Consider the following 22,507-nt stretch of genomic DNA (forward strand, 5'->3'; position numbering starts at 1 on the left):
GACCCGCCCAATGGGATGCGAGGCCGAACCTCGACAGCTCGGAGCGCGTTCCGGCGATTCTTGGGAGTTGTAGTTTTAAGCGCCCCCCAATCAGCGACTCAGCGCTTGAGGACAACCACACTACATTTCCCAAAAAGCGCAGCGGGGTGCGAATACCCAATAGACTTGCAGGACCGATTCTGAGCCGGGATTATTAAATATAATCCAGGAGTTCTGAGCGGCGTTTCTAAAGTGCAATCAGGGAGTTCTGATTCGTAATCCAGGTTTACAGATTAGGCACAGGCAACCCTCTGACATGTATGCCATCTCTTTTCTGTTTTTGTTTGGGGGCCATACCCGGAGGTAGGTACTCAAGGATTATTCCTGGCTCTACTCTCAGGAATCACTCATGGCGATGCTCAGGGGACCATAAGGGATGCCGTGGATCGAACCTAGGCCGGCCGCGTGAAGGCAAGCGCCCTATCGTTTTGGTCCCTATATGCCACCACTCTTAGCTCCCAAAATTTACCAGTGGTGGTTGTGATTGTGGCAGGCGCCAGTCTCCGGACGGAAGAGCGGTCAGCGGCTCCGGTGAGCCCGGGAAACCAGAGGAAGAGCATTTGGGAGTTCTAGGAAATACCGCAACAGAAGGACACTTGCCTCCCGTACTCCCACCTCTGACTCCCATAAGGGAAGAGCCGTCTGAGGGAAACGCAGTGGGCGGCTCCGGGAAGTCGGCGTCACTTGCTAGAAGGGACTGCTGGGCGTTAAGGTGCTTTCCTCTTGTTGTAGAACTACATCTGCTGGAGGGTTGAACAACTTTCTCCCAGGAGCACATGGGCGTGGTTTGCGTGAGGGCAGGGCCAGCAAGCCTTCCCCAACTCCCACCTAGCATATCAAACGCCAAAAGAAGGATCTCCATTTAATGCCCATACTAAATATTTCTGTTGCTAGCTAACATTAGCCTTGTCTTTTCCTCTCTGATGCTGATAAACGCTTTATGGCTCCTCACGGGAGGACCTGATGTGGCTGAGCAGGAAGGCGAAAAGAAAACTGAAAGGACGTAGCAAACATAACCTTTCCTTTGTAAGGAAAAGATACTTTTTCTCCCTAAAAGCAGACTTAAGCAGACCTTAAATTTAGCTCTCACCAGGTGGCCCACAGCCCGATAAGGAAAAGGTGACCCCGCTCCTCCCATGACATGCATGTGTATGTGCCGATGTGGGTGATGCTGCTGACATTTCACACAAGTGGCAAGAGCCCTGGGGACAAACTGGAAATTACAATGTGCTTGCAGACCCAGGAGCTCAGTACAAGTGGAAGGATGAATCGGATCTAAGGAGGCTTTGGTTCAATTAACCTTCGGAACTGGCAAGGGGTGGATGATGCTTCTTGCCATTTACCCTATTATGGATGTGAAAAAGTTCTCCCCCTTTGAAATCATGTATGGCAGGCCTCTTCCCCCCACCTGGACCACTGTTACCAATTTATGTGAGGGATAGAATACATGGAGGAAGAAGAGGAGTTGATCTGTTGACTGAGGGTGACATGAGAGACAAAAGTAGCCCCATCTTGAAACACAGTCCTTTCTGACTACCCACAAACTAAGAGAGGAGGAAGGACAAGCCAGACCCAAGGCCACTGACACATGACTACAGATGTTTAGCTAAGTCAGGATGTTCTAAACGCTCAATTTTGCTTATGTACATCTGCTTTACTCTAGGTAAGATAGGAATGTAACTGCCATGTGAAAGGATAAGAGGTAACAAAAGTATATAATACCTATTACACAGACACTAGGGGTTCTAATTCTCCTTGTGAACCTTCAGCACTGAATCCCTTGTATGACTGTCTTTTGGTGTGTGAATAAAACCTTGAAATATATGTCCTGTCTCTGTGTGTCTCAGTCAGCAGCTGAGCCCAGGCTTGTGGCCACTTAACAAAAGCCACCCATTTTAAGGAGCACACTTTGGATATCTATTAACAGGCTCAGCCCCACATTCTGACTTGTCAGGACCCAGGGAGCACATCTGGAGCTGCTCCACCAGATGGACCACGCTGTTTCCCTGAAGTGGGGGAATTCGAGTGTGCCTACGTAAACAAAGTGGAACTGTCCCTTACCCACCGTGGCTTTCTGCCCTTGAAAGATATTGAACTCTCCAACTATGTCTCTGTTGGCATCAGATATCTACTCTGTTGTGGGTCTTGAAATGAATCTTTTGGATGTAACGTAGAAGTTGGGAGATGAAGGACCACATCACTGAGTAGCTAGGGGACAGTCCAAACTGTCACAGGCTGTAGCTCTCAGGCCACTTGTCCTCAAGGCCCTTTAAGCATCTGTGGCCCATGAGGGGAAAAAAAAAACACGCTTGTTTTTTGGAGGGGGAGCACACCTGGTGTTACTCTGGGGCTACTCCTGGATCAGTGTTTGGGGATCACTCCTGGCAGTGCTCAGGGGAACATGTACTGTTGGATTGGACCTAAACATGCAAAGTTTGTGCTCTGACTCATTAAGCACTCTCAGTGCAGACTATGTTTGTTTAGGGGGAATACATGGTTGTGCTAGGGGATCAGACGGGGCCAGGGCTCAGATGTGGGCTTCCTGCAAGCAAGACAGGTGCTTAGTCCTTTGAGCCTTCTGGCCCTCTCTCTCTCCACTTTAACTTCAGTTTCTGGTTGTTCTGGGGTCATACTCAGCAGAGCTCAGGGCCGACTTCTAGCTCCATGTTCAGCAATCACTCCTGGTGTTGGTCTGTATCTTTCATTGCTAAATTTGGCATCCCAGCTCTAACACAATTTTTTTTTAAATCCAAGCGTGGCTCCCTGGGACTTGTAGTTGCGCATGCCCATGCAATAGCGTTTCCAGCAGGCTGTGGTTGGGGGCCTTTGTCTCCAGAGAGCATGCGCAATCTTGAATGCGGAGGTGGGACCGAGACCGTCAAGGACCTACTGGAATTTAGCGCGCGATCTTCTAGGAAATGTTTGGTGCCGTATGACCTAACACAGCTCCCACGCTGGTGGTGGCCACCATCTTGACCCTGGCACCCTTACTTTTGGGAAGATGTTTCCAAGTGTACTTGTCCTACTACCCCATTCAAGTGAATTACTCTACACCCACCTGAAAATCTACATCCCTAAAATGAACGAAATACAAAGTGCCCTACTGTAGGCAAGCTCTGCGAGCTCTGAGACTGTTCCACCCAGGCCAGGGGCAAGAACGGCCACTTTGGGAAACTGATGGGGGTAGAGAATAGGAAGGTTCAGAGCAGTGATTAGGAAGGCCAGGCTCCTAGCGTACAGTTCCAGTTCCTCGCTTGTTCTGGGCCACTGGGTCATTCCTCTAGGTAAGTGCCACTGATAGTCTAAATGAGGGAAAAATCTAGCTGAGTGCAGAGCGGCAACTGAATAATGGCTGGATCCCTACACCACCACACACAAATAACTGCAACAACCACAGGTTAGAATGCCCTTCAACCCATGATGTATGTGATTTGGGCATCCCTCCAGTACTGCCTGCTTAATGAAAAGGCAGTACTGGATGTAGCAGACATCTACAAGGAGCATTTAAGTTTATGCTCACGCAATGAAAATAACTGTTATTCAAGTTTCAATGTAAAAAGATCACCTCATGTGCTACAAGAAGTCACCCTTACTCAAGCAGACAGATCTCATCAACCTTAAATCGTGTTTTCAACCCATTTTAATTACAATAACCATCTTCTACTCCATTAAGACAATTTACATTACAACCACTTATGTGGCTGAAAGGTTTCATAAAATAGCATCTATTTTACCATATTTTGAGTCATTTTATTCTACTTCATTACCTGTAATGCCGGTGTCACCCAATGATTTGATTTCATAGTTCATTAATGGGCTGTGATACATAGTTTGAAAGCATTGATTTACTGGGCTCCAGGCATTTTTTGTGATCATTTTAAGCTACTCCATATACATTAAGACATGTGAGTTAAACTAGGAAGCAGTTTGCTATTGAGAATTCCAAAGTGGCATCACATACTTTTGAAAAGGCCAAAAAGCGGTAGGATGTTCACTAGACTAGCCCGGGGAGTGCAAACAGTGGATAAAAAGAAAGCTGCAGGACACATAGTCCACCTGACAAGACCACGAATATTCCAGTGTCTGGGTGTCGCTGATCACACCTGAGGCCACGTGTGCACCCATGGGGGTGCATTCACAAGAGGAAAGCCACAAAAGCTTTTTCTGGGCACTGTGAGTCACACTAGTGCCTACAGAAATAAGGTCACTAACATCCACATGGACACTAAAGGGAGTCACCCTAGTACGAGGACTCTGAGAGGTCTCCGGGAATCCCAGCCAGACATGCTGTCCTGCTCAAGAGGCAAAGTGGTTCATCTCTGTGTCTAGGATGGCACGGGGGAAACGCTCCCTTTCACACATTATGGCTGACCCTTCTACTGGCAAGGGCTCCGAACGTGGCAGGAAAACAGCCCCGGGCCCTCCCCAGCACGTACCCCTTCTCCTTTTCATGAATCTTCTGGTGTTCAGCCAGGGCCAGGCTGAAGTGGAAGGTTTTCCAGCACTCCTGGCAGGCATAGATCTTCCTACCACTATGGCTCATGAGATGATCGGTGAAATGGGAGATCCACGCAAAGGCCACCCCACACTCGACGCAGACGTAAGGCTTCTCTGAGAATGGTTCTGTCTCCGTGGCTGCTTCCTGCTCCCCACGGCGCTGCTTGTAGTCACTCACAGCAGAGCCACACTCGGGAGTTGGCCCAGCCGCATCCTTGGGGTAGGGCCGCTTTCTTCCAAGACCTGGGAGTTGGGTGTCTGATACCACAGGCAAAGGAAGACTCTGCGAAGTGCTGCCCCTGCCCTGGCCCGGCTGCTGGATGACCGACTGCCTTTGGACTATGGTGACAGACCTTGCTTCCTGTTCCTGGGGATCCAGAACTTTCTGAAGTGGCTCATCCTTTTTCAGAGCAGTACCCATAAAGGGGTAACTGAGAATTTCGTGTGTGAGACTCTCCATGATCGTCTCACGCAAGGAGCCATCTTTGTCTTCCTGGCACCACCTAACACCTGAAAGAGGTCAGAACGTAGCAGCTACAGCCCCAGGGCCCAGAAGGAAACTGCCATGTGGTATGAGCAGAACAAAAGAAAACTTGGGAGAGCATGTCAGAGGAAAAGGACTGAGGACAGAGAAGCATAGAGAATGCACATCTCAGACAACCATTTTGGCAAACCCAGGAGATAGTGGACTTGGGCGGCCACCTGCTTTCCTTCTTTATCAGTGCCAGAGCTGCCTGGAAGAAATACTATTCCCTATGTAATAAAGGTGTCTGTGACTAGGCTGTGGCTAGGAGCATCAGTGTGAACTGAATGGCAGTTGGTAGGTACAAGACCAGAGGAGTCCAGGAATGTGAAGTGACAGTGGCCATGGGGCTAGGGCCAGGTCCATCACCAGGAGGACCTTTGAGCCCCAGTAAGGTACATCAACTGATTCTATTAAAGACAATAGACTGGTCCCAGCATACATGCCCCCCCCACCACCACTACCACCATCCCCTGATCTCTGCTCACCTACATGACCTACTGTGGCCTATTAGATATCCCTATGCAAAGTGCTTAGAAGCCTTACCAAACACCTGTCCAGCAGGCCTGGCCTGCCCCCTCCTGGAACCCAATCGACTTCTTAGAGTCCCCATGAAGGAGAATCCAGGTCAACCTCAGCTGAGCTACCTACCTGGTCAAGTTTCTAGGGGAGCTCCCCAGAGTGGGTGATATTGACTAGGGGTGTCAACATTCATTTCCGTGTCCAGGAATGAACGATCCAGGTGGCGGTAGAGGTCCAGGGTGAAATTAAGGGGGTTTTGTTCACATGAAGAGGCAAGATTTCTGGGAACATTGAGAGAATTTTCTTAAATGGGGGCCAGGCCAAGTAAATGTGAGATCTCCACTCTGGGGAATGTGGCTACATGGCAGGGCCAGTGGTATGTGGATGGAATGTGGCCATGTGGCTGGACCAGCAATGTGGCTGCTGTGGGATCACAAAAATCATGCTGATACCTGACTTCTGGGGTAGTTTACTGCACAGTCCTCAAGGAAACAGCTGGACACTGCCTCCTGCTCTGACAGAGCATGGGTCAGGGGCTATGCAGTGGGGGAGGAAGAATGAGGGAGTCAGAACTGAGGTCTCTGCTAAGGATGTGGCACTGTGAGAAGCTCCCAGCAGACTTCAAAAGCCAGCACATCTTCCCAGCTCCCCACTCTTCAACCACTTCTTTTGGCCCAGCCTCACCTGAGCAGCCACCCTCTCCGGGTTCCCTTTCAACCAGCCGAAGTTCCTCTGTCTCCTGCCTACAGGCAACATCAGGCTGTGCAAGCTGATACCCTGACGGGGGTGAAGAAAAAAAAAGAACTAAGAGAGACAACCCAGAATAGGAAGCACTCACCAACAGGCCCCGTGTCCTACAGCTGGCCACCGCTGGCTGTGATCTGAGCTCTTTTCTCTGCACTGGGACACTTGCTGGTGCTCCCCAGAACTGTGTCTCCTCAGAGACCTGGTGAGCTAGGGCTGAGAACACGGTGGATGATGGGGAAAGTTTTTCCCTGCTGGGAAAGGCCTGGGAGGGCCAAAGGGCACGTGGCAAGTGAGGGAATTCAAAGGAAAACAACAAAATGAGGATTGTAAAGCTCAGGAATCTGTTTCGGGGGCTGGAGCAATAGCACAGTGGGTAGGGCGTTTGCCTTGTATGCGGCCAAGCCGGGTTCAATCCTCAGCATCCCATATGGTTCCCTGAGGAGCACTGCCAGGAGTAATTCCTGAGTGCAGAGCCAGGAGTAACCCCTGAGCATCACCAGGTGTGACCCAAAAAGACAAAAAAAAAAAAAAAAGGAATCTGTTTCAGGCGAGCTGTCCACATGACATGACCCATAGGTCTGGCCTCAGAGGATGGAGAAGGGGGAGCTCTTTCCATTCTTTCCATTTTGGGTAGCTCCTGCCAGCAAGGCTCAGATGTGCAGACCAGGGAGCTGGGGTGGGAGGGAGAGGTTATGAGGGAAAAGAAGAGGGGGGCAAGGCACATGCACCCAAGGCAAAGCATGTAAAAACTGATTCAGGTCCACATATTTAAAATACTGTCCCAACTGCAACCAAACCCAGCTCAGGCTGGCAGTCAGGGAAATAGAGAGGGGTTCACTCACCCCATAGGAGCAGCTTCCTGTAGGTCTTTAGGTTCTCCACCGCCGGGTCCAGATGGCCCCACTCCTCCTCGCACAGAGGCACCTCTGCAAACTTTAGCTTCTGCAACTGCAGTGTAGACCTTGTGAGCACTTCCATCAAGCATGCCTGGGGTGGCACCTCCTAGGGCTCATGCCTCGAACCTATCGTTTCCCCAGGGCCCAACCCGAAGCTCTCAGCCTTGCTTGGTGAGAAGCATGAAGCTCTGGCATCCCTATTCTTCCTCAGCGCCAGCCCCCACCCCAGCCCCCAAAGTGATGCTGACAACGGAAGCTATTCCCAGACATAACTGAATAGTCTCTGCTAAGGCAAGGCCTCTGAGGCCACTCATGTTCACCCTGCACAGGAGATCTGGACAAGTAGCGGGGTGGACACAGGACCAGGACAGGCATCTACATGGACCCTGTGACAAAGGTCACATGTCCCAAAAGCAAGGAGCTTGGGCGTGGGGCTGGACTGTTAATGGCAGAGGGAGTAAAGGAGGATGGTCAGTGGCAGGAGAGAGATGGCAGCAGAAGCTACTGCTGCAGGACAGCGTCCCTGTGGGTGGGAAGGAACACCAGACTCAGTTGAGGGGCCCCTTGGATGGCAGTGTGGGACCCATGTCAGGCCAGCACAACTGGATAGCAATATGGGATCTGTGTGTCAGGTCTGTACCCCTGGCCAGTAGCGTGGGGCCCCAGTCAGGCCAGCACCCGTGGGCGGCAGTGTGGGGCTCCCATCTCCCTCACACTACAGAGGGGGGTCAGAACATGTAGCCGTACCCACCTTTGGCTCAGCAGCTGTGGGCCTCGCCTCTCTCATCTGTTCCCCGACGTGTCCCTGCTCTGGAAGCTCGGCGATGCCTGGTGTGGGACGGGCTGGGGAAGGGAAGGCAGAGCTGAGAGCAGTTCCGCATGGCTTGGTGCCCTGAAACCCGGCAGGGGATGCTCCTGCCTCCAAGGAGAATGGCCAGTTCCAACTTAAAGCAGAGAAGCCCAGGTGCTATGGTCAGAGCACAGGCCCCGACGGCAGCACATCTGCCCCAATGACAGTGCCCAGGCCAGGCTCTTGCTCAAGTTCAGCAGAGGCTCCAAAGATTCTGAGTCACAGAGAAGAGAGCACATCTGTCCTCACCGACTGCCAACAGAACCTTACTAGAGACAGGTGGGCTAGGGGCAAGGGATGGGGCTCCCCATGTGTCAGCTTCTGGAGGGCCGTCTCCAAATGTACTTGTCTTGTGACTGAAATCCTACCCATACACCTCCAGTGGTAGGCACTGCAAGAACACCGATGCAGCGGCATCATGGGAAGGAGCTGAACAAGGGAGGGCAGATGCTGACTTGCCAGGAAGGGATGGAAACTGATGAACAATGGCCCTGCTGAAGGCCTGGTTATGCCAGGGGCTGCAATGCACACAGCAGGACTTAGGACCATGCATGCCATCTCTAGGAACCAGCCGTAAGCTTTCTGCCCAGGCTGTGGATGAGGCGTACAGAGTATAGGCCGTGCAGAGAGCAGCAAGGTACCATGTGGTTCTACCTTCGGGGGACACCAGGGAGTAGAAAGGTCATGTATGGCTCAATATCCATAAGAAACCCATGTCAGCCTGCCCCAGAGAATCAGTTAAGAGGACAGCTGTTAACCAGACTGGGCTGCCATCTATCCCAGTGCCCGCACCCTCACCCAGAGGCAGGCTGCTCACTAATGAGTTCTGGAAGGTTCCTAGGTATTCCCTGGCTCTCACCTGCCCATCCGGTCATGGCAGACAGCAAAGCTTCAGTATTCTGCACCCACATATGTGCATACGATGGATCCACACGTGGCCACAGGGGAACACAACATTATCTGTCTACACCTCAGGAGAAAGTGAGCCCAAGTGGCTAAGACACTTACAAGATCACCTACTTCTTCCCATCCTGACAGAGCATAAATATATGACCAGGACACTGCCTTTTTCTTTTTTTTACAGGGGGGGTGCGGTGGGCTACACTCAGAGTTGCTCCAGACTTACTCCTGCTCTGCTCAATGGAGGGATTCAGGGGACCATATGCAATGCTGAAGATCGAAGCCAGGCCAGCCGTATGCAAGGCAAGCAATCTATCCACTGTGCGGTCCTCCAGCCCATTTCCATTTAAAGCTACTTTCCAGTTTCTTGTACCTGGAAACCAGACATGAGGGCAGGAGCCCCTGCAGTGTTCCTGATGCATGTAGCAGCCCGAGAAGGAGGGCACGAGGCAAGACTGCCAGTGCCTAGTTACTGCAACAGCTTGTAGCTATTACCACCTGAACCTTCCACACAAGAAACAGCACCGTCAAGAAAGCCCTGATGGTTGCAGCTTTAGGCAACTTCCTGCCCACCTAGGCCTGTTCACTTCGGGAGTGGACCCTCACCTGGCTCTTCCAGGGACTTGATGAAGTCATCCACCAGGGAGGCTGCCTTCCTGCAGCTCTCAGGATGCTGCGCCACCACCCATGGCCGGATGTGGTTGGGCAGAACACTCAGGAACTGCTCTAGCACCAGCTGCTCCAGCAGCTGTTCCTTGGAGTATGTGTCTGGCTGCAGCCAGTGGCAGCACAGCACCCAAAGCTGATCCAGGGCCTGGAAGGGCCCAGCTGCCTCTGGGTAGGTAAAGTTTCTGAAGTGCAGACGAGAAAACTCGACATCTGCAGCAGTCCTCCCCGGGACAGTCTCAGAATCCGCCTGCGGGTCCTCATCGGCCAAACCCAGTGTGCACAGTTCCAGGGGAGTGGGGATACTCCGGGGAGCAGATATTTTCTCCAGAGGCAGCATCTTTCCAAATTGCAGCAGGAAATGTGACTGCCCCTAGCCAGTGGCAGGATGTGAATTGTCAAGGATGAGTTCACTGAACTGCAGTTTTGAGAAAGTAGAGGACAAAATGTCAGTCAGAGTCCAGGCCTACAGAGGACAGGGAGAAAGTTACAAGGTGAGAACCAGGACTGGGCACCAAGCCCAAACACACAGAGCCTCTGATCCATCAGTCCCACCACATCCAGAGAACATGCAGAATTATTGCCCATGCAGAATAATTTTGAAGTCATCAGCAGAAGAGAACTTGCTTTACATGTGTAAGTCTCTGCATTTGAGCTCAGCACTGAAAAAAAATTTTAGTAAGGTTTTCTCATATATAAATTCACACACAAATAAAAGGGAGATGAAGTGAGGGCAAGAGTAGGTTGGGTGCCTGCCTTAAATGCAACTGATCCAGGTTCAATTCCCGGCATCTGATCTGGTCCCCAGAACAATACTGGGAGTGATTCCTGAGTGCAGACTCAGGAATAACTCCTGAGCATTGCCGGGTATAGCCAAAAAAATATATATATATACAAAAATGGAGATGAAGCTCATTTTATAAGAATATTACTAGGCTTGGGGCTGGAGTGGTAGTACAGCGGGTAGGGTTTTTGCCTTGCACGCGGCCGGCCCGGGTTTGATTCTCAGCATCCCATATGGTCCCCTGAGCACTGCCAGGAGTTAATTCCTGAGTGCATGAGCCGGGGTAACCCCTGTGCATTGCCAGCTGTGACCAAAAAAGCCAAAAAAAAAAAAAAGAATATTACTAGGCTTAAAAAAATTCAAGGGGCTAGCAGAGGAGGCCTTGAACACAGCTGACCTAGGATTGATCCTTAGCATCACACATGACACCTCAAGCCCTGACAGGAATGACACCCCCTGAACACAGAATAGGAGTAAGTCCTGTGTACTGCTGGGTGTGGCTCAATCTGCCCCCCCAAAAAAAATTTTCAGAAATGAGGGATACTGGGCTGGAGAGATAGCACAGCGGGTAGGGCGTTTGCCTTGCACGCGGCCGACCTGGGTTCAAATCCCAGCATCCCATATGGTCCCCTGAGCACGGCCAGGGGTAATTCCTGAGTGCAGAGCCAGGAGTAACCCCTGTGCATTGCCAGGTGTGACCCAAAAAGCAAAAAAAAAAAAAGAAAAAAGAAAAGAAAAGAAATGAGGGATACTGCACAGCAGTAGAGAATGTATCTGACTTATGTGAAACTTGAAGTCCTAGGGCTTGATCCTTGGTACTACACAGACACAAAAAGTCCAGTCATATAACAGGGGAAAAATTACAGTATGATCTAACAAAGATGTAATACATAGGGTTTTGGACCATACCCAAAAGTGCTCAGGACCTGCCCCTGGCTCTGTGCTCAGGAATCACTCCTGGAAATGCTTAGGGGACCCTGTGAGTTGCTGATCAAACCTGGGTGGGCTGTTACAAGGCAAATGCCATTATTATTGCTCTAGCCCAGATATAAAAATCTTAAAGCATTAGCCAACTCATTCTAGTGACATATGTTCATTTATTGTTTTTTTTTTGGGCGATACCTGTCAATGATCAGGGCTTCCTCATGTAGGACTCAGCGGACCATATGGGGTGCCAGGGATCAAACACAGGTGGGGTGCATGTAAGCTAAGTATCTTCCCCTATACTGTCTCTCCAGGCTTTCCAACCTGGAGATGGTTTTCACTCTATTCTATGTATTCATTCTATCATCATCAGATTTGCTTATTTCAAAAACTTTTTTTTTCCTGCAACACGCACCCAAGTGCTCAGGGACCATGATGTGCCAGGGAGTGAACCTAGTATGTGCTCAGCCCACTGAGTTACCTCTCTTGGCCCCAAAATTCGAAGTACAAAACACACAGAGAATTCAGTTTCAAACAACATAGAAGGGTTAGGTATAAGGCCTCCTCCAAAGCAGAGGAGAGAGGTGTGAGCCCAGTTTTAGAATGGTCCTGGCCTGCAGAAGCCACTGTAGGGCTCAGTAGAAGACTGAGTCCTACCAGGGTGGGGACACCAGGGAGGGAGACTGCTCTCTCATCAGTTCAGTTTCAACTGAGCACAATTAGGAAGAGAAATGGCTGAAGTCATAACACTCAGCAAACACTGAGCACACTGATTGGCAAAAGCCAGGAGGCCAGGGCTCGAAAGCCACTGACCTCTGCCCCACTGCTCCCAGGACTGCCCATCTCAACCTTCACAGTCCTGCAGTGGGCACTGACCCCCAGTTTCACCGCCATCTCTCTAGCCCTCTATGGCCTTGCTTTAAGGCTGTTCTATCATAAAAAAAAAAATTCTTTTTTCAAAATGACTTTGGAAAAACCCTCAGTGGTTTCAGTTCTACGGAAGTATCTGTATTTGTATCTGCCCCCTTCAGGACCACCACTCTTCATGGTTTGGATCGGACTCAGCCATAAGGGCCACAGCGTAGGACAGAGCCCAAACCCTGTGCTTGCGCATGCCCGGCGCGCTCCAGCCCACAGAACCCTCTTTCAGGAAAGGCCACCCTCGGCGTTCCGGGGCAGGGGCAGAGTCAGGACTCACCCCAGCCCAGCCATGCCCCCGAATCTCGCATTTGGGGTGCCCCGCACCCGAGCACACTCACGAGGGGCGCCCCAGCCAAATGTCACTCATATTAGAGGCAACCCCCCATCAGGTCAGTCACACTAGGAGTGTCTCTCCCTGTTACCCCCACTATGGCCACCACTTCTCTCCTGGGCCTGGCTCCGCATCCCGCATCCCTGCACCTGCTTCTCTACTGAAGCGCCTGGGCCCTCCCAGTCCCCGCCCCGCCTCCTCCCGCACCCCGGGAACTTCCCGTCACCTCTTCCCACTCCAGGGATTTCTCTTCCTCTGCTCCTCCCCGAACGTCAAAAGAAGATGCTGGCGCAGCTCACAGCGTGATGGCTGGAAGCTCAGTCTGCACAACACTACGTCAACCTCGTTTCAGCCTTGGGCTCGGCGCGATGGCGGACAACTGACCCGTCTTGTGCACCGGACGCTACCCGCGACCCCAACTCCCACAATGCATAGGCAGGGCAGGGCGAGCAGCATTGGCAGAGCAGACAGCCAATCAGAGGCGGCGCTGCCCCGCGCCTGCCGCAGGGCAGCTACCATGGCAACGGGGTAAACAGGGGGAGGGAAAGTGCAAGAAAGAACTAGGCGGGACCACCAGAAGCAAAGGAGATGAGAGGAATCGAGAAGAGATGAAGAGACCATACGACAGTGACGTAGAGACGAGTGGCAGCAACCTAAAAGGTCAAGGATGAAGAGAGATGCAGAAAGCAGTCGCGGGTCTGAGATGGAGAGGGAAGACCAATAGTATGCAGTAGGGACCAACAGTGTGCAGAAAGAGAGCCAAGAGTAACCAGGATGAGGAGGGAGGAGTAAGCCTGAGCACAGCCTGAACACAGCCGGGTGTGGCCCAAAAACAAAACAAAACAAAAAAAAAAAATGAAGTTGCCACAAGCAATCTACAACAGTCACCAGTAGTGTGATGCTTCTGAGTCTTTGTTTCTCTGGGGTAAGTGCCTGAGTGCAATCACGGGCCGTCCAATAATCAAGTACATGTTTAACGTTGCAAGAAACTGCCACTCTTCTTAAATTTACTTGTGAACTAGTTTCTCCACATTCCTACCAGACTCTGGTGCTTTTTGTTTTTTTCCGGCAATGCTCAGGGCTTACTCCTGGCTCTGAGCTCAGAGATACACTCCTGGTGGGGTTTGGGGCACCACATGGGCCTCCTGGGATGGAACCTGCTTCGGCCACATGCAACCCACGTTCCCTGACTGCTCCACTCCTGATGTTCATTTTTATTATAGCCATTTTGACAGATTGTGATAATACCTTTCTGTGCTTTTAATTTGCATTTAAAAACATGCTTGGCTGTGTAACCTCCGAGAGCCAGCACCTGTGTAACCTCCGAGAGCCAACCCTGTGCAACCTCTGAGAGCCAGCACCTGTGCAACCTCTGAGAGCCAGCACCTGAGTAACCTCAGAGAGCCAGCACCTGTGCAACCTCCGAGAGCCAGCACCAGAGTGGCCTCAGAGAGCCAGCACCTGTGCAACCTCCGAGAGCCAGCCCTGTGTAACCTCAGAGAGCCAGCCCTGTGTAACCTCAGAGAGCCAGCACCTGTGCAACCTCAGAGAGCCAACCCTGTGTAACCTCCGAGAGCCAGCACCTGAGTAACCTCAGAGAGCCAGCCCTGTGTAACCTCAGAGAGCCAGCCCTGTGTAACCTCAGAGAGCCAGCACCTGAGTAACCTCAGAGAGCCAGCCCTGTGTAGCCTCAGAGAGCCAGCCCTGTGTAACCTCAGAGAGCCAGCCCTGTGTAACCTCAGAGAGCCAGCACCTGAGTAACCTCAGAGAGCCAGCCCTGTGTAGCCTCAGAGAGCCAGCACCTGAGTAACCTCAGAGAGCCAGCCCTGTGTAACCTCAGAGAGCCAGCACCTGAGTAACCTCTGAGAGCCAGCACCTGTGTAACCTCCGAGAGCCAGCACCTGTGCAACCTCCGAGAGCCAGCACCTGTGTAACCTCAGAGAGCCAGCCCTGTGTAACCTCAGAGAGCCAGCACCTGAGTAACCTCAGAGAGCCAGCCCTGTGTAACCTCAGAGAGCCAGCACCTGAGTAACCTCAGAGAGCCAGCCCTGCGCAACCTCAGAGAGCCAGCCCTGTGTAACCTCAGAGAGCCAGCACCGGCACAACCTTAAAAAGTTATTTTGATGTGGTTGGAGGTCATGTGGGGGAAGGGTGATGCAGGCCGAATACAGACTAGAGACTGAACACAATGGCCACTCAACACCTTTATTGCAAGCCACAACACCTAATCAGAGAGAGAGAACAAAGAGGAATTCCCTGCCATAGTGGCAGGGTGGGGTGGGGTGAGACGGGACTGGGGATGGGGGGAGGGATGTTGGGTTTACGGGTGGTGGAGAATGGGCACTGGTGAAGGGATGGGTTATCGAACTTTGTATGGGGAAAACATGAGCACAGAGATGTATGGATCAGTAACTGTACCCTCACGATGACTCTCTAATTAAAAATAAACTAATAAAAAAAATGCTTGGGGACCACTGAGGCTCCCACATGCAAAGCTTGCCCTCCAACCCTTTGAGTCACCTACCCGGTCTTACAGTTTCTCTATTCTAAGTCTACAAAAGACTTCACTGGAAGTTAGATAGGAATTGCATTCTTTAAAGTTCCCACATTTTCTTTATGGAGGCCTCCCAAGATCAGGTAATCAGGGTGGGAGTGAAGGGCCCACCTAAACAAGTCCAGTAGACTCCACTGGCCTCTCTGAGCATCTCACACTGTAAATGTGGCTTGACCTCTAGTGGACTGGGGAATGCTAGCTCTTCACCATTCTATCAGACATACCTCTTGATAAGTCTATACAACCTGTCTGTGCCCTTGTGTTTGTTATCACTGCTGTGGGAGAGAATAGCCCCTGGAATGACAGCCCCATATCCAAAATGACCTGCTCCTTTCAGTTCAAAAGTCTCGGCCCCATGGCCCCATCAGGGCCACATCAGGGCCCCTAGCAATTCCACTTGTGCCCAACAAAGGAAGGACATAAAATTTGTTGCTTCCACACAAAGGAATCATCTGAGACCCTGCGATCAAAAAGAACACTACAGCTCCCAGGGGACCTGGTGACAGAAAAGGGAGTGTTGCAAACACTGATGGCTCAGGGCAAGTAAGACTGGAGATGGCAGGGCTGGAGCAATAGCACAGCGGGTAGTACATTTGCCTTGCATGCGGCCAACATCCCAGCATCCCATATGGTCCCCTGAGCACCACCAGGAGTAACTCCTGAGAGCAGAGCCAAGAGAAACCCCTGTGCGTTGCCGGGTGTAACCCCCCCCTGCAAAAAAGACTGGGAATGGCCTGTGGGAACAGAAGGCCCTGTGGGTACAAGAGGAGAGGATGTCTGAATGGCTTAGAGCCAGTAACTGTGGCGAAAAAAAACACATACACCCACCACGTGACCCTGAATGGCCAACTTCTGCCAAGTCTAGCCATTGGGTGAGTGGGAGAAGCTGTGACATGGGGTAGAAGTTCTTATGATCTGGAGTCCAGAAGTATAAAGCCCAAATAAGGCAGAGATCTTTTCCAACAGCTTGCAGGCTAGAGATGTATCAAAGTGGAGTAAGTCCCGTGTGACAGCTTCCTTCTCATTCCAATCTATCTCTGATGTGGAACATTGAGTTGTATTTTATAGCAGCCAAAGCAACCAAGAGAGCATCAAGGTACAAACCACTAATTGGTATGAATTCATACTGGGAACATGAGACAAGGTTTGTAATTATGAAGTCAATTATCTTAGAATATGAACCCCTCCAAATGCATATACATGTGTGCTGTTCTGGGAGGGGTGTCACTGGTCCACACACGGAAACCAAAGAGTCCCCTTGATGTGTTCAGGCCCCATTACCATCCCCCCAGATGGCCGATGGCGGCAGACAAACAAAGGAATGGGCGCTGCCAGGCTGTTTGGTAATCAGTGGCTGTTTATTCAGTCTCACAGCATTTAAGTTATAGAGAAATCACAGTTGAACATTATAATACACAATGAACAGATGTAAAGCCCTTCTTTCAGGGGAAGTTCTAGGAGATACTCAAGGACAAAAATCTCATCTAAGTGCTCAGCATTGGAGCTGGAGTGATAGCACAGCGGGTAGGGCATTTGCCTTGCTCATGGCCAACCCCGGTTCAAATCCCAGCATCCCATATGGTCCCCTGAGCGCCACCAGGAGTAATTCCTGAGTGTAGAGCCAGAAGTAACCCCTGTGCATTGCCAGGTGTGACCCAAATAGAAAAAAAAAATGTAAGTGCTCAGCATTCTAGATTCCTGCTAGGAGATCTGCCCAAGGGCAGAATTCCATCTAAGATTGTATTTCTTTCTGCTTTCCTTTGCCATAATCTATTTAAACAATCATCTTAAATTTACATCTTGGGGCCAGAGCTATAGTAAAGTGGGTAGGGCGTTTGTGTTGCACTTGGCCGACCTGAGTTCAATCCCTGGCATCCCATATGTTCCCCCAAGCACTGCCAGGAGTAATTCCTGAGTGCAGAGCCAGGAGTAACCCCTGAGCATTGCTGGATGTGACCCCCCCCCCAGAAAATTTACACCTTAATATTTCAAGTCACTTTGAACACAGTAAGAGACATATTAAGCTTAAAGGGTGGCTCTCCTGGGGACATCTTAATGTATATCCCAGACTACAGTCCTCAGACCAGGTAGTCTTTCCTAACCCTAGGAGGGTCCTTATTCAGTCACTTGCTTTTAGGTCATGTCAGAGTTTATCCCATGACCATGCTCTTAATTTATTATACTTCTTATGGCACTTAGCCTATCCCTTTTCAATGGCTTACCATGGATCCATCCTTATCCCTTGCCACGATCCCTCTTTTGGGTTGTTAGGAACAAAGGGGAAGTGAGGCTTAAGTCAAATAAATATGATGGATGACCAGGAGTAAATAATATTCGAAGTCAATTAACTCCCATTTTACAAAAGCACGGCAATAACCGTCTTCATGTGTCTCTACAAATGGACACTGCTGTAAAATAAACTATGTAAATGACATAAAGGAAAGAGGAAAGCAATAATATTTCACTTACATTTACAAAACCCAGAGCCCCTAGAAGAATTTTACTTCATAAGTTACAGGGTCTGATTTGAGAATATACATGATTAATAGGGGAAGAAAAGCACAAGGGAGAGTTTAAAGATAAATACAGAGGATTGGAAGTGCCTGATGGAGTTGGGTGTGCCTTGGGAGCACTATGGTGAGAGTAACCCAATAAACCTAAGCTTCTTGGGGCCGGATTGATAGTACAGAGGGTAGGGTGTTTTCCTTCCACATAGCCAACCCAGATTCAATTCCTGGCATCTCATATGGTACTCCAAGCACCATCAGAAGCAATTCCTGAGTGCAGAGCCAAGAGTAATCCCTGAGCATCAGTCAGTGTGACCCAAAAAGACAAAAAAAAAAAAAGACATAAACTAAGATCCCTGTAGGGAAAGGACAAATCAATATTACTTCTTAAAATGCTTAGAAGTGGGGCTGGAGTGATAGCACAGCGGGTAGGGTGTTTGCCTTGCACGCGGCCAACCCGGGTTCGATTCCCAGCATCCCATATAGTCCCCTGAGCACCGCCAGGAGTAATTCCTGAGTGTATGAGCCAGGAGTGACCCCTGTGCATCACCGGGTATGACCCAAAAAATTTTAAAAAATGCTTAGAAGTATAATCCAACATATGTCAACCTACTACTCATATTCTGAGCTAATTTATTGCTGTGGGAACACTCCTGTACCACTAGTCCTTATTAGCTTCCTGTCTACCTTCATCAATCATCATGGCAGGTCTAATGTCTCCACAAGTCCCTTAAGGTGTAAAATCACCTCTTGATAAGAACTACGGTTTTACAGAATAGGCTAAAGCATAAATACATACCGGAATATTAAACAGCTGCGAAATTAACTATATGGAATTACAGTATGAATGAATCCAGCTCATGAAATAATGCTGAGCAACACAACATAGTGTTATTATAAAATAGGTGGCCCTATGGGTGGCTTAAGTGAGGTGGTGAGGAAATGGTCACTTTCTACTATCTGCCTCCTCCACCCTGAGGCCCTCTTGGAAGACTAGGACTGATAGAGTCTGCGGTGAGCCTCTGCGCGTCACAGGCCAGAGCCCCAACAGTCCCTGAGGTGGCTGTCAAGCCACACCTGACATCCACTTGTTCTTGGCATGGGAGATGATCCCTGCTACCCAATTTCTCCAGGAGCCACAGACTAAGCTTGGGATGAGGAATTGCTCTTTGTGAGAAAGTCAGTCATTCTGAGGACTTTATCCAGAGCTTACCAGGTTCTTGTCTTGCCTCGCAGAAAAGAATTTCAGGAGTAGACAAACAGTGAAGTAAAACATTTTATTTGGAGGCTTTTAGAAAGGAGAAGGAGGGAAAGTGTGTGTGTGTGTGTGTGTGTGTGTGTTTATGTGTGTGTGTGTGTGTGTGTGAGAGAGAGAGAGAGAGAGAGAGAGAGAGAGAGAGAGAAAGAGAGAGAGAAAGTAAATCACTCCAGAGAATGCAGACTTCTCCAAAGATGGAGAGAGCCCCTACACATATCCCAGTATTAGACATGAAAACATGAAATTACACATTTCGAGAGTGGAGATGCGGGGGCCACATGTGCTTAGGCATGCTTGGGCAGCGTATGCCTGCCCATCCTTTGTTCAAGTTGGCTTTTACAGGATTTCTCCAATCCGCCCCCAAGTGGGGCTTTGTAGTTAGATAAAAATCCATTACTAAGGTTGTTGCTAAGGGGGTAGAGCTGGGAGGGGTCCATGATCCACTTTGAAAACTCCTCTTTGTTCTGCTGAATCTTCTCTCTGAGGGTGGGTCCATCTTTCTCTGATCTGGGCTAGCTGAGGTTTAATCAGATTACAGGGAAGTTCTCAAGTAATTTCCTCAGGTCCTTTCTGTAGGAAGGGGTTCACTCTCCTCAGGGGCAGCTGCAGGAGGTCTTACCAGATCTTGCTTTCTGTATCCACTGTATCCACAAGGTGGGTCAAAGTTAAAACTGGTGGCTTTAATCAACATAATCATCCAGTTGTCAATTGCTCCAGCGGTCTCAGTAACGTCTCCATTCATGCTATCCCTGAGATTTTAAAAGCCTCTCTTTACTCGTCCTTTCAAATGGTGCCGTGTTGGAGGCTCTTTCAGGGTCAGGGGAATAAGACCAAGTGTGTTACTGGATTTGGCATATGAATATAACATGGGGAGTTTGCGAGGCTCTCCCATGTGGGCAAGAAACTCTCGGTAGCTTGCCAGTTCTTGCCTCTTGCCAGAGGGAGAACCAGGCTATAAGATGTTGCAGCAGCTTTGCTTCCAGGAGCTTGGTTTTATAGTCTCTGGGTGTTGGCTGTTGGTGGGATTGCACGGCGGCGCTGGGGGCAGTCCATGGGTGTGACCGCCTAGCTACTATAAAATGGGGAATCTGTGCGGAAGAGGCACAGTCCCGATCTGAGCAGGCTTGGAGGTCTCAGCCCCAGATCCCACAACCTGGGTTCCTCTGCCGGTTCTTTCATGCATGAGGCTTGTCTGAACGTGTGTGTGGAAAGGGGCGTTGAGCATGGCTGTGGCTAGGATACGGAGGTCTTTGGCTCTGCTAGGGGGGGAGGGAACTGAAACCCACTGAAACCCACCCCCTCCAAGGGGCCCAGGGAAGACAGGGCTTTAATACTTTCCAGAAGTTTCACTGCCATGATATAGGGAGATCCTTCCCTAATCTACCTGCGTGAATCAATACCACATATAAAATATACAAAAGTATGGGGCTGGAGTGATAGCATAGCAGGTAGGGTGTTTGCCTTGCACGTGGCCGACCTGGCTTTGATTCCCAGCATCGCATATGGTCCCCTAAGCACCGCCAGGAGTAATTCCTGAGTGCAAAGCCAGGAGTAACCCCTGTGTATCACCAGGTGTGACCCAAAAAGCAAAATAATAATAATAATAATAAAAATAATAAATAAAATAAATAAAAACTGGCATTACCAGTCAGGCTAGTGGTTAGCCTCGGGACCAGATGCTGGGTGAGGCATCACAGGTGAGTCGGTTCACAATTATATTCTGCCGTTTGCTTGGGTATTGAGGACACTTAGACCTGCAAGGTCACTTATGCCCATACTTGTTCTGAACAACCTTCTGGAGAACAAGTGTCTCAGGTTCCCTATGTCCCAGCACATATCTGCCCAACATCTGGGTCTTACCTGAAACTTAATAAAGGCTCTGACTAGTTCTCCATCCCCAGGAACTCCTTATCCAGAAACATGTTTCTCTATACTAACAGGGCGATTCTCTTCCCTTCTTCCCCATTTCTGTTTCCTAGTCCCACTCAAGAATGAAACACGGGGCTGGAGTGATAGTACAGCGAGTAGAGCGTTTGCCTTGCATGAAGCCAACCTGGGTTTGATTCCCAGCATCCCATATGGTCCCCTGAGCACCGCCAGGAGTAATTTCTGAGTGCAAAGCCTAGAGTAACCCCTGTGCATCTCCGGGTGTAACCCAAAAAAAGCCAAAAAAAAAAAAAACGAATAAAACACGGTGGGGCTGGAGCAATAGCACAGCAGGTAGGGCATTTGCCTTCCATGTGACCGACCTGGGTTCAATTCCCAGCATCTCATATGGTCCCCTGAGCACCACCAGGGGTAATTCCTGAGTACAGAGCCAGGAGTAATCCCTTGTGTATCGCAAAGTGTGACCCAAAAAACAACAAAAAAAAGAAACATTTCTGTGTGACCACTAGAGCAGCCTCGCAATATCGTATACTATTGATAACAAGCAATACAAAACAAATCATTTACCATCTGCCTATAGGGCAGGTTTGGGTAGTGGTGGGAAAATACAAAACAATGGTGTTGGGAAGGTGTAATGGTGGTGGGATGGTGTTGGAATACTAAATATAAACAGCTATTATTAATGTTATGAAAATAAAATTTTAAAAAAGAATGAAAAGCTTTTTGGGGGGGAGGGGTGGTTATACCCAGCAATGCTCAGGGGTTACTCCTGGCTTTGCATTCAGGAATTACTCCTGGTGGTGCTCATAAGGGATCCCAGGGGACCGAACCTGGGTTGGCTGTATGCAAGGTCAATGCCCTTCCCACTGTATTAAAGCTCTGGCCCTGAAACACTTGTTTATCCTAGGGGTGACCACAGTTTCCTGCATGACACTGCTAACAGGGGTCCAGTCCTAACAGCTCTATCTTTTTAGGAGAATGTAGGTCACCATGAAGGCAACTGGGAAAAAGGGGCTGCCTGCAGCCCCCAGGGTCAACACCCCAGGATCCCCCAGCACTATGCAGAAACTGGATCAGAGTCACATTGCTATGTGCCAAAACAAAGACCTTACTCAGGGGCTGGAGTGATACCATAGCGGGTAGGATATTTGCCTTGCAAGCAACCGACCTGGGTTCAATTCCCAGCATCCCATATGGTCCCCTGAGCACCACCAGGAATAATTCCTGAGTGCATCAGCCAGGAGTAACCTCTGTACATCACCGGATATGACCCAAAAACCAAAAAAAAAAAAAAAAAAGGAAAGAAAAAGAAAAAAAAAAAAGACCTTACTCAACAGGGCCTAAGAGAAAGAACAATGGTTAGAATGCTTGCCTTGCATGCGGCTGCTCTCGGCTCAATCCCCGGCATTCCATGTGATCCCCAGAGCTTGCTAGGAATGATTCTAGCAAAGACCTTGCTTGATCTAGTCTTATAATTTGGCATAATATAGTAAAAACCTGAGGCCAGAGCAATAGAAAAGCAGGTTAGGCTGCTTGCCTTGCCTGGTTCAAAGCCAGACACCCCACATGGGCCCCTGAACTTGCAAGGATTGATCTTTGAGCATCACTGGGTGTGGATTCCCCCCCCCAAAAAAAAACTATCAAGAACTTTCATGTTATCTGGACTATATTTTTTTCAGTTGTTTTGTCTAGAGTACTGTA

General features: G+C 49.7%; 1 protein-coding gene across 2 annotated transcripts; it reads right to left on the reverse strand.

Annotated features, from left to right (window-relative positions):
- Positions 1-3,661: 3,661 nt before the first annotated feature.
- LOC101546319 (zinc finger and SCAN domain-containing protein 18) lies at positions 3,662-13,018 on the reverse strand. Of its 2 annotated transcripts, none has more exons than XM_004616978.2 (6): positions 12,827-13,018; positions 9,581-10,058; positions 7,976-8,067; positions 7,171-7,276; positions 6,266-6,358; positions 3,662-5,046 (listed from the first exon to the last, which is right to left on the reverse strand). In XM_004616978.2, exons 2-6 carry the CDS (start codon positions 9,978-9,980, stop codon positions 4,394-4,396), a joined length of 1,344 nt encoding a protein of 447 aa, XP_004617035.2. In that variant the 5' UTR covers positions 9,981-10,058; positions 12,827-13,018; the 3' UTR covers positions 3,662-4,393. The 2 variants fall into 2 exon arrangements, with proteins under 2 accessions (XP_004617035.2, XP_055001369.1); XM_055145394.1 differs by having other exon boundaries at positions 9,581-10,106.
- Positions 13,019-22,507: the final 9,489 nt, after the last annotated feature.

Source organism: Sorex araneus, chromosome 8 (genome assembly GCF_027595985.1).
Source record: "Sorex araneus isolate mSorAra2 chromosome 8, mSorAra2.pri, whole genome shotgun sequence".
Classification (NCBI taxonomy): domain Eukaryota; kingdom Metazoa; phylum Chordata; class Mammalia; order Eulipotyphla; family Soricidae; genus Sorex; species Sorex araneus.